The sequence below is a fragment of the Bombus impatiens genome, unplaced genomic scaffold (assembly GCF_000188095.3).
Source record: "Bombus impatiens unplaced genomic scaffold, BIMP_2.2 scf_0442, whole genome shotgun sequence".
Taxonomy (NCBI): domain Eukaryota; kingdom Metazoa; phylum Arthropoda; class Insecta; order Hymenoptera; family Apidae; genus Bombus; species Bombus impatiens.
The window spans coordinates 1,439,119-1,451,368 of NT_176861.1; the positions used below are offsets into that span (position 1 = coordinate 1,439,119).

General features: G+C 32.3%; 2 protein-coding genes across 2 annotated transcripts in view; one reads left to right on the forward strand and one right to left on the reverse strand.

The window, feature by feature from the left end:
- Window positions 1–324: 324 nt before the first annotated feature.
- On the reverse strand, window positions 325–5,405 carry LOC100745786 (WD repeat-containing protein 26). Its single transcript, XM_003490480.4, has 11 exons — window positions 4,958–5,405; window positions 4,330–4,566; window positions 3,553–3,712; window positions 3,302–3,472; window positions 2,937–3,110; window positions 2,511–2,696; window positions 2,175–2,441; window positions 1,945–2,090; window positions 1,649–1,857; window positions 1,331–1,525; window positions 325–1,229 (listed from the first exon to the last, which is right to left on the reverse strand). Exons 1-11 carry the CDS (start codon window positions 4,969–4,971, stop codon window positions 1,174–1,176), a joined length of 1,815 nt encoding a protein of 604 aa, XP_003490528.1. The 5' UTR covers window positions 4,972–5,405; the 3' UTR covers window positions 325–1,173.
- Window positions 5,406–6,206: 801 nt separating this feature from the next.
- Window positions 6,207–12,250, forward strand: part of LOC100741674 (protein expanded-like) — a 126,558-nt gene continuing 120,514 nt past the window's right edge. The window contains exon 1 of the mRNA XM_024368401.2: window positions 6,207–6,662. The gene's annotated coding sequence lies outside the window, so the exon portion shown is untranslated. The remainder of the gene's footprint in view (window positions 6,663–12,250) is intronic.

The window sequence follows — 12,250 nt, forward strand, 5'->3', positions numbered from 1 at the left end:
TTGTAATAATAAAAATCAAAATACTAGTAATAAATGAAATGCGACATATACAGATATTTGATTTATATCAAGGAACTAATGTTTTAAAATAAATGTTCAAAATCTATGTTATTCTACCAATGTTATATTAAAATTTTTATGAGCGTGAAAATATTAAGGCAAATATAATATTTATAAATTTTTGACATTCAGTGCGTACATTTTAATAATATAAAATCACAGTACTGAATAAAGGTACTAATATCAGGATTCATGCTCAACTTTCACATACAAATCGAGTTTATTTCTTTTTATACTAAAATCGTTGAATTTTTAATTTCTGACTCATTTTGCGTCAATCTGTACGTCTCATAACAGAGTTCAAACTGTTTATAAACTTCATAATTTATCTCACTTAGTCATCAAATTATTTACTGAAATTAAATTTCTCTCCATATAATATTCGTATTACTTCTACACTTTTAATGATGATTTACGACATCTGTATACAATTTGAAACATACAATATTAATGTAAGATGGCAGTTACATATATAGTGAAAAATGAGAATGATATCACCCTCATCAATGATTAACAAAATTAATTAGAAATTCATTAAGCACGAAATTGTTATTTACAGCTTTTTATTTTTAGAAAGATTAAATCTGACACAGTTTCTGTCAAAACAAGGTTTCTTTTTTTGATAATAGTCTCACGAAATCATAAATTTTATATCTTGCTGCAATGTTTTTTACTTTATGCTTATTAATGCACATTAATTTTTCTCTTTACATCAATGCTACGGCGGAATTTGTTGAAATTCTATTTTGTCACAACTTATATTAGCCAACATATATTATGCTGTTTTTGTTTGCAAAAATTTACATTATTAATTCATATTGATAAATCATTTAAATTTAATTTTGACAAACAGGTAAACCATAATATTGTATATAAAATCTGGTAATAAAGAAAAGATTGATTCTCAAATAACTCCTGATTATTAGTTGTTTAATGAATTAGCATAATGCTAACACATCTCTCTTTTACTCTCAATAGTAGTCATTTACCCAGACTTACAGTAATGAGGCATAAAGAGATAGCTGCTGGGGCAGGAAAGAGTCAGTATGACAATCAATATGACAGTCTTTTGAACACCATGAGGTCATGGGAACACTGATATACTGTAGTACGCTACGATACCATTTCATGCCATCCACTACCATTTGAGGAGTTACTTTCTAATGGAACTAAAATTTAAGTACATAGATTAAAGTCAATTATTTTCATTTAAAAAGATTATTAATATTTTTATAGATAGCTTTGATAAAACAAAGTTTAATACACTTACCAGTCTTGTCACTATCAACTTTTTCTGGAGAAGATGACCTCGGCCCCCATATTCTCACTGTGCAATCATCTGATACAGAAGCCATCATTTGGTGATATACTGGATTCCATGAAACACAATTTACTGTTCTACTATGTCCTGTTAGAATTGCTATAGGTAATTCCCTTTTGATATGCCACACATAGACTTTAGTATCTATAATAGGAATAGTTATAGAATAATAGGACAAATAATAGAAATTAATATCATTATAGAAATGTTTATATAATTTTTACTTCGGAAATGATATAAATAAAATATTTTTGTTAAATAATTTACCTTCACTACCAGATGCAACAAAATCTTGATTTACACCACCAAAACAACTATGGATTGTGAAATGTCCTTGAGTAACACCTTGAAAACGTCTTACTAAACATCTATCTTGTAAATCCCAAAGATGTACACCCTGATTGGCCACATTAAGAAGTGCAAGTCGATCTGCTTTATCTACACTAAAGGACATCAAAGGATGATCTTCTTGTAATCTATAATATTAAATATTTTAGTTAATATAATACCCTTCTATTGTTCTCTACATTACATTATCCACAATAAAGCAACTATGATTTTACATTGTGAAATCACATAATTCGTCAAAATTATATCCCCGAATCCTATGATGCGAATCAGCAGCGAGGACCGTTTTTCCATCATTTTTACACCACAGACATTTTACTCTAACTCCTTCCCATGATTCTGAGACATTACCTTCAATATCCTAAAATTTTGTGTTCAAATATTTAATGCATTACTTCACTAGCTTAATGAAATGTAATATGTTAGAAATTAATTGATATGTTACAAATTGATAGAACTGTCCACGAAGTCCTCCAGCTACAAATTTACGTGAATCAGGATACCAAGCACAAGCTGTAAGTGAATCATCAGTACTTTGGGTTACTGTTGCACGTAGTTCATAATCAGGTGGGTCAATACTCCAAAGCCAAAGCTCTGGACAATCTTCAGGTCCACACGCAATTAAAAGGCTGCTATCAGGACTCCAAGCAATTAGTGCTACTCCATAAGTATGACCCTCTAATGTTTTTCTATGAGTTACTCTCAATGTTTCCTATTTTTAATATAACATCGTTACTCGCTCAATCAAAATTTATTTTGTTATATTTACTAATTTACTTACTGGATCAACATCCCAAATAATTACAGTCATATCTTTAGAACCTGTAGCTAGTTTACGACCATCAGGAGAAAATTTACAATACCACACTTCATCACAATGATTATTGAGCACCTGTAGAGTATGGCACGGGAACTGTTCTTTGCTACAGCTGTGGTCCACAAGCAGTGACACATTTTCTAAACTTGCCTAATTTATAACGGACATAAAATCATAATTGTATTAACAGTAAAAAAGTTGAATATATAAATTTAAAGACGTATAACGTTTAAAAAAATTTTGCTCCTTTTTTAATTTTCAAAAATAGCAATATGTCATTTAAATATATATCCTAAATGAATAAAATGATATCCTTCATAAAACTATAAAGGAAGATTTACTTTTTATCTCAAAAATTTTAAATACTTAAAAGAAGATAATAAATATTACCTGAGTATGTGTTACGTGGTATGTACATTGTTGATTTTGCATTTCCACAGCTTGACACAAAAGAGAATGAAGGCGACGTGGTGGTAACATAATGGAGGGTGGCAGATATTTCTGTAGTCTATCCATTAAAGCAGCCCTCGAGACTGCACCTTTGCCATCCCAGCCTGCACGTGTCTGTTAACAAGTGTCTATTTGCTAGTGATCAAATTTTCAGTAACAGGTTAGTTTCAGAATATTTCTATATCCATACAAAATTCAATCTTTGAAAGTTTATTAGTACATAATTGATTAGCAATAAAATATTTAACACACATTTTATTATATATATTTCTGGAATAGAATATTACTAGTAAAATGTATAATACCTGTAATTCATCACGTCCACTGCACATCATAAATGCAGATAACTGGTGTACACGACCTGTATTATGCCCTAAAGGTGTAAGTTCATTGCGTAAGACATGCAATGCTTCCAGTACTAATCCTTCTTCTAAGTATTCTAAGTATTTTTGTTCTAGTAACAAGAATTTCATCTCCTATGAATGGATAGTATTAATGAAATATGTGTGTATATGTTTAATCATATTTAAAATATTCTAAATGTGAAGATATTTACTACTAGACTTTGATTTGCTCCATTTAAAAATATTTTAAGTTCACTAAGGTCGTGCTCTGCCTTTGTCCAATCTCCATCCATAACATGTTGTCTAAATTTTGCAGCAGCTGGATGATCTAGACGACAACCGGACTCTTGCATGAGAAGATCTGCTGTGCGACTAAAAAAAGATATTTCATATGGTCAATTTAATATAGTGAAAGATTGGCTAGTATTATCTAATTTTATGAAAAGTCTACTTTTATTTAGTTTCAAACGAGTCTTTGTTACAAACATCTATATTTTTTAAGTATATTGCTACCATCTGAATAAAACATAATAACATGGTAAAATGGTAATGATGCTACTAATAACAATAGCAATAATAATCTATTATAGACAAATACAACTTATGCATACATAATGTATATGTCTCTGTTTTAATGCCCACATTATAAAGCAAATATAACTTGCAGATACTGCTGCCTATATTTCAAGGTTCTATAATTAGCTTTCTCCCACCACAGAGTACGTAGTCCAGATAGGTTGTGATACAATACTTCTGATAAATGCATACAAAGAAAACTTAAGAAACAAAGAAAACTTTCAAGAACAGTTACAATAAAGGAACAAATTCATGAAGATTGAATTGTGATACTTCGTATTTAACTAACAGCATATAAATTACATAAACAGTTTTATGAATCTTAATCATAACATATATAAAATGACCTTTTAAAATCATTCTTTATCACTATAATTTGGGAATATACAGAAACTAAATTGAAAGTTACATACTTCAGTCCGACTGTCTTCAAATGTTGTCCAATAAGTCTGACAATATCTTGATTGGTTTTGTCCATTATTTTCGGCGGTCCCAAATTCTGATTTGTTTCTCCATTAACACTATTGATGTCATTATCCGATTCCGGTATCATGTTGCCATTTGCATGAGGTCCACCAGAGTCAGCTGTTGAACCATTCTGCTGCAGCCCGGAGGAAATGCCACCGTTTGAAGTCTGCTGTTGCATTATGCTGTCATGCACACGGAAATGTTACCCGTGATGACAATAGTAGTCCGCAATATTAACAAGCATGTGTACTAATGTTCTATCTTGACTTAAGTGTCTCTTCTTTTATTGTTTTGACTGTTTTTAAATGTTTTTTCTATCATAAGAACTTTAAAATGCTATGTGTACAAAAGTGTACATGTTTATGTACAAAAATTTTATGACTATTCGATGAAAGGATTTCAATAAATAAGAAAACCGTTTGATAGACAGCACATATGAAAGGAATCCGACGTCGATACGTCTTGAGATTCTGCAAGGAAGAAGATACACGTGAGAGCGTCATAACGAAGGGGGTAAGCCCCTTCGTGTGTTGACTACGCGCTCGCGATGATCTAGGGCCCTGTTTGCGTTACCGATAGTTTTCCATCTCAGGATCGGTGTGGTGCTCGTCCGCTGGTCGTAGAGTAGTCGGGAGAGAACTACGAGACCTTTTGCACGGTGGCGGAGCGAGTCCACCGTCGTCTGACTCGCTGCTCGAGGCCAGGCTTATGCGCGTACCGCCCCGTTTTTCACACGATTATTGTCCCTAAGATCGTTGGTGGGGCTGGGGCTGGAGCACGCACGCAGCCACGGTTGCGTTGCACGGAAAACTCGTAGCCTCCCCCCTTTTTTCTGCTTCTTTTCTTGATTAATGCGTATGCCGTTTATCCCGTCGGACCTGCTAACCGACGATCAGAAAACGAAGAAAAACAGAATTCTTGCACGCCTGCCAAAACGGATACGAACAATGACTGTTACACAGCTGATACTTGTTTAGATCGTCGTTTACGTCACACTGTGATCTTTGCAGATAGTTCCGCTGACTATGGCGCCCACTATGTCCGCTCAGATATGTTGCTTTTCTAAGCTTATAAAATCTCTTTTGCTTATAATTCCCACAGTAAGATGGAAGCACTTATCTACTAAAATATTGCTTAGCGGGAAATTTAATGTACATTTATATGTCGGTTTAATTGTCTATTTAAATATAAATAGATAAATAAATTAGTCATATAGCATCATTTTATTAATTCTTTTACGTATTTCTATTATTATTTTCTAATACAAATCGAAATGAAAGTTTATTTCAGTAATATAAATTGTTGTGCACCAAAATTAACAGTTGATTACATAACACACACACACACACACACACACACGATCTATTATTGATTATTATAAAAAAGTATATTATACTATGTTATAGATATATAATTTATACATAAGATAACGTTATAAACAAATTTCGACATTTTAAAATTTACTTCATTCTAGTAATATGCGAAATGGAAAAATATACTTTCACATATAAATATTATTAAACACAATTCTGTCAAATATTTTAATTTACTCTATAATAATAAAATACTTATTATAATTACAAAATATTATCAAAATTTGTAAAATAAATTTAACGTAATTATGATTTACGTAATGAATTATATATGGAACTCCATAAAATTTTTATAAATTGAGAAGACATAGTTCATTGTGTACTATATTATCGATAAATTTAAAATAATTCATACGATTCGCGTAGAGTTTTGTGGGGTACAAGTTGATTCATCTGTGTTAGGTTAGTTTGTCGATTATGGGAAGTCGGCGTGTGCCGCTAGTCAGTCAGTCGCCGGCCGCCGGTGCAGTATGTTGCAATGGTGTTTTATAGAACTTTTTAAGTTTTGTTCTACAGAACTGTGTCCTAAATTTCTATAAGCTTGCACATATAACAATTACCAGGAAAGTTGACGAATTTTTAGGAATAAGAATGTCGTTCGTGGTAACGTCAGAATGTTTTTTTCCGCGGTTCGATTAACGTGTGAGAGAAAAAGAGGAATTCGTTTCATCCGCGTCGAAGTTCAGTTCACGTGAGATCACTGAATCTCGTGTAAGCGGCAGCAAACGTGCGATTTGTGTTGTGCTGTGCATTTTTAATATCCTTACGGAAAAAGTGTTTATTCGTTACGTCCACCTGTTGCGCGCCCAAACCAGGCTTCTTTGTGTTACGTTGGATTAACCGGATTACATGCACTATCGGGATGTTCTTTCTGCTAACATAAATCATTAGGAACGAAAAAAGAGGTAACTTTCTCACACTTTTTAATTTTATGCTCGTGTGATCGAAATTAAACGTTTTGTGGTTTTCGATCACGGTAATCGTTTTTTTGTACGCTTGTTTTAATTGGCAACATGTTTAAATAATGGCCGCCATTTTTTTAAAGCGCGGGCGATGAAAGTGGAATGGAAAAGTTGTATTTAAAACAGAATTTACATGGGTAATATACGATGTTTCGATGCGTGTTTCTTGTCTATTCATTAATGACATATTGATCTTATGTTAACAATATCTATTATACTTTACTATGGTTTTCGTTATTAATGCGTGATGTGAAAGATTTCCATCCTGTAAAAATTCTTTCCATGTGTAGTTATGCGTAAGAGACGAATTTTCGTATGTTTTATATTTACTTGATAAAAAGTATATGATTGTGATCGTTATGTATACTTTTTCGCTAATTGATTAATTATTTTCTGTGAAATTAAGAATATCCAAGTAGCAACTTTTGCAAATACTATGTGTTGTCTATTGTATTTATGCAAATAAAATTGATTTCTCTTTTTATTATTTTTTATAATCCGTCAGAAATATTAATCTAATTTAGATAGGACGTTAGGTTTAGGAATTTTCTGAATTTTTATTATTTTCAAATTTATTCGACCAAGTTTGTAACAGTTGAAACAATAACTTTATGGTGAGTGTTTTTTATACTAAAAGCTCACTCACGTGTGATATTTACATGTAATGAATTTTCTGTAGCGGATATATACTTTTAAATATATACATGTAACAAGTTCGTGTATGCACATTTCGATGACCACCGTACGACGGCACGTCGCCGAGTGGAATGAGATGACAATGCGATGAGACTGGAGAAGGGAAAGGTGCCTCGCAACTAGTGATGGCCACACAATTGTTTCCGAGGCAAACTTTCGAGTAATTAGCGATACAAAAATGTAAATCAGCTTAACAATATTATTTAAATCCAGGAATGTCAAAAACTGGAATTACATTTTGTCCTTGGAATATGCAATTTCATATATTATAAAAATTCACAATCGATTATAAAATAATAATAACAATTTTTAAGATGGTGAATTAAACGTGAAATACATACATATAATCAATATTGTCAAATTATATTTGTTATACCGTAACATACCAAAGTGAATATTTTAATTTATGCAGTTACAAACAAAAGGAAAAGATAGTGAGATTACTCCTTTATTGGAAAAATGTAAGATTTGAAATATTCATCTGAAATAAGTTATCTTCAAAAATTTAAGGGTTTGGAGCAATAAGGAAGAGTGTAATAGTTTATTACTACGTATATTATTATAGTTGACCATGAATTTATAACATGTTTAGGAAAGTGATTTGATTTTGACTAATTTTGAGTTGATTTTCGTTGATCTTCCCATATTATTGGAAAGTGCAGCTAGCTTCTTATTGTAATAATTCCTTCCATTATTTATATTTATATGATGAAAAAAGGGAAATATTAAATTGTTAATGCTCATTTCTCGACTATCTCTTTTTGTACGTGAGAAAGTCATTTATATATATATTAATTATATATTTATATATTAATTGCAACATTTGTTCTAAATACAATGTTTGTTCATTCTTGTGGTGAATTAAACTTGTCAGATTGTGGAGAATGTTTTATTTTGAATAATATTTGAAGCGCTTGGAAACGTGTCGAGTCCATCGCTATTTGCAGGATGGGAAGATGTCCATGGAGAGAGGGCACATTCCACTGTGGATGCGCATGCGCACATTCTGATTTGCGGCACCCGCGCATTCGACCGCGTGTAGCCAGTGTTGTTGAGGTTAACTTCTTCTGATTTATACATATCTGGAAAAAGCAATCTCAATGCGGAACGCAAACCGTATTTGTACATACCTTCGGAAATTAGGTAAGCAGCGTACGTACTTTCTTTAATGATTTCCACGAAATATGAAGATCGCAATTTATGCATAGTATCCATTCATTGCAAATTAAAAATAGATCGCCTTTTTGTTATTGTATTAACGATGCACTTGCATACTCATGAATGGATATGTTTATTTCATCTCAGTATGTACAAAGTGGTTTTTGTATTTACAAATAAAAATTCACGTTGACATTGAATATGGTTGAACTCTAATAAAAATTTATTGGTAGAATCTGTCACGGTTCTTTTATGTCTTCAGAACTACCAATTATTTTTCTTATTCTCTTCTTATTTCCTTTTAATTGACTCGTATTCGAATAGTAGCTTTCGCAACTTCGAGATTGTATGTTTCACATATATACTGTATATACCATATATGACGAGAATGTTCATCTTCTTAATGCGTTGGATTTCTGGACTTTACCGCGCACAACTGTAATAGTAGAGAAAAGCCTGATTGCAGGCACAGAACGGTTCCTCAACGCGGCGCTCTCTTCAACTTTGGCTCGTCGTGTTGAATGTTAATACGTAGGAAACGGTAGCCGTGCCGTGACTATTACCATGCTTTATATACTTGAAAGTAGTTTAAGCGCAATAAAACATTCGTCACTAAACCATTCTCGTAAAGGACTACTGGTACCGGTTTAAAAATGCTATTGGTATTAATACTTACCTCTTTACTTATTTATTGTCATAATTTATAACCTATACAGTATTGTATAGGTACAGACACACAGTATTATATCTATACACAGTATAACTCTTTGTTGTTTTATGTTGAATTGAATTACATTCTTTGTTTTATTCTGTTTATTTCAATCGGGCTATACAAAGTATTCTTTTTTACGTATTAGTACAGATGCAAAAGTATTAAAATATAAAGTATTGTAGTTAAATAAGACGGGTTAATACTCGTATTACTGAACTATACGATCTCATTTCGTAGCAAAATAGAATTTAATGAGTCCATAAATTGTATGATTCTTAATTTGCAAATACATTGATTAATCGTAGATTATCTTTATGAATTTAGAATTAATTTATGACACAAAACTGTGATTATTCCCTCATATTACAAACTATATCTGCACCATATTAATTTTTTTTTAATAATTTAATTATTTTTAATTTTTTAAATCTGCGAATATATCGATCAGTTGCAGATTAACTCTATCAATATTTCGTTTTAATATCCTTTTAATGTTATTAAATCATATAATTTCAATTATGACCTTTTTCAAACTACATAGAATTTAAAAATTCTAGAAATTGCACGATTCTTACTTTAGAAATATATTGATCAATCACAGATTACGATAAGAAGACTGTTTGCAATTGATAATCTTTGCAACCATTCGTTCGTCGAGTCGCTATTAACGTTTTAACGAATTACATTCTGCGTTGCTTCATTGTTTATTTCGTACGCGCTGGTAGACATGCGAGGAAGAAGAGAAATGTATTCTTCTTTCGTTTAACGTAAAACCCGCAGGTCGTGGAATGCGCAGTCTAGTATTCATGATATCGTAATTTACTGTGTATGTATGTAGCTATATAGACATACATACTATCCGTGTCGTGGAAACTGCGTTATATATTGTTATATAACGTTATATAGTTTTGTATCTTACGCACCCCTTGTCTTTTGTTGCCTTGTGCCTTTTGCGTGTTTGTCCTGCGTAAATATCGCCTGTGCAAAATACTTTTCGAGGCTACGCTGTAGGCCGTTGTGTACCAGAGTGCCAGGGCAAATAATATCCAGGCATCTCTTTAGCCGACATTCAAGAGTTCGTCCAAGCATCTTTTCATTTTCATCTCGTATATCAAAGTTGCTCAAACTATTTCAAGTATTCAAGAGCTCGAAATCCTAACCTGATAAGACGCATTTTATTGAATTCAGGTATTTTTGTTATGTTGAAGGAAATCCGATCCGTTTAAATACCTCGAATAACTTGAAGAGATAAATTCCATTCTTTTAGCTGTTATACTTGGATATTTAAGCTTTTCTAACATATTCACATATGTTTGAATTTTTTAATTTAAAATTTCATTGAGAGATTGCACTGTGGCATAGGGGAACAGAGATTCAAATTAATAAAACAATTGTAGGAATTGGGATGTTTTCTTCTATCATCGTTATTTATTGTTTTATCCTACTATATTGGAGTGTAATATTATTACGTACATTTGTTCCTTGAAAATTGTAACCTAATACATAGCATTATAATTTCGTTATAATAGACGAGAAATTTAAATTATTTATAAGTAAACCTGTGTGATGTATATGAATTCAAAATTTTGTAAAATTGTGTTTAAAATTTCATTGGTAACTTACATATTTAATTTCGTATATAATGAGAGTTGAATAAGATGTTCGTAAATTTCTAATTGGGATAGTACAGAAATTCAAATTATTTGTAAGTGGCATGTATGCATTCCAAGATTTCTAGGTTTGTGCTTAAAATTTTATTGACAATTTACATGTGTAATTTAGTATATAGTGGGATATATGTATAGTATTCATTCTCTAATTAAAGTGGCATGAAAGCACAGTGAGACAACAAAGTTTGTGCAAAATATTTCTGAAAAGGAAGAAATTTTGGTCCACGAGAAATTCGCTACCTGTGTCACGTACGGTTTAGGCATACCACTGTGTGCGAGATGAACTATACGATACCCCAGAACCGTAATGAATAATATCGCGATCATGTCAGGATAGCTCTTCGTACGTGATTGCCAGCATCTCTTTTTGGACGAGGTCGAAAGATACTTTTGGACCAGATCGTAAGAACAAAGAAAGTCGTCGATGATGTAGTATTTGTCGTAATATGTGATTCGTGGTACAAAAAAGTCAAAATGGATGAAAATTTATCAAATAGATAATACATGAATTTGATCAATGTAAAGATTTAGTTCGATTACCTGCTCCTGTCCAGTCAGGAATTGGTCATATTGGCGTATATTTGACATGTCTTCGAATTCGATTCTTTCAAAGACAAAGACTCTAACACAATTTTGTTGTTCTTTATTTTCATTTCATTTTCAGTCATAGAATTTCCCTGGTTTCGTTTGTACCGCGATTTTATGGCCTATGATGCATACTTCTTCATATATACACACACATGTATACACGCATGTATGTAGACATATGTATATCAATCGGTTCAAGAAACAAAAAGATTATCAGAGTTCTTCAGACATAATAAGTGACAGTAAATATTCGAGTTGGATAAATCTGTATATCCTTGGAAATCCGGAAAAAAAAGAACTACCTCAACATTCTTTCTTATTTGTTCTCGTTCTTTCTGCCGCAATAACGATTCTGTCCAAAGTGGCGGCTCGTGGAAGTATCGTCTCGATTTTACGAGCAGACTAACCTGGAATCCATCATTTCTCTAAGATCCACTTAAAGTTCCAATCCGACGATGTTTCCTGGAACCGGTGTGCAGTAACTGCGTCCGTGATTCCTCCGACATATTTTCACTTCTTCCGATTCTATTCAGTCTGAAAGAAAGTAATGGCCACGCTCTTAGATTCTACCCATGGGGAACACAGAAGAAATTCTTTGCCTTAGAAAAAATTAGCGTGCGTCCATTGAGATCGTAAATTTCTTTAAAACTACTGGAATAACCGCGATCGTCACACGAGAAGATCTCAAAGGAAAAATCGAATGTTTC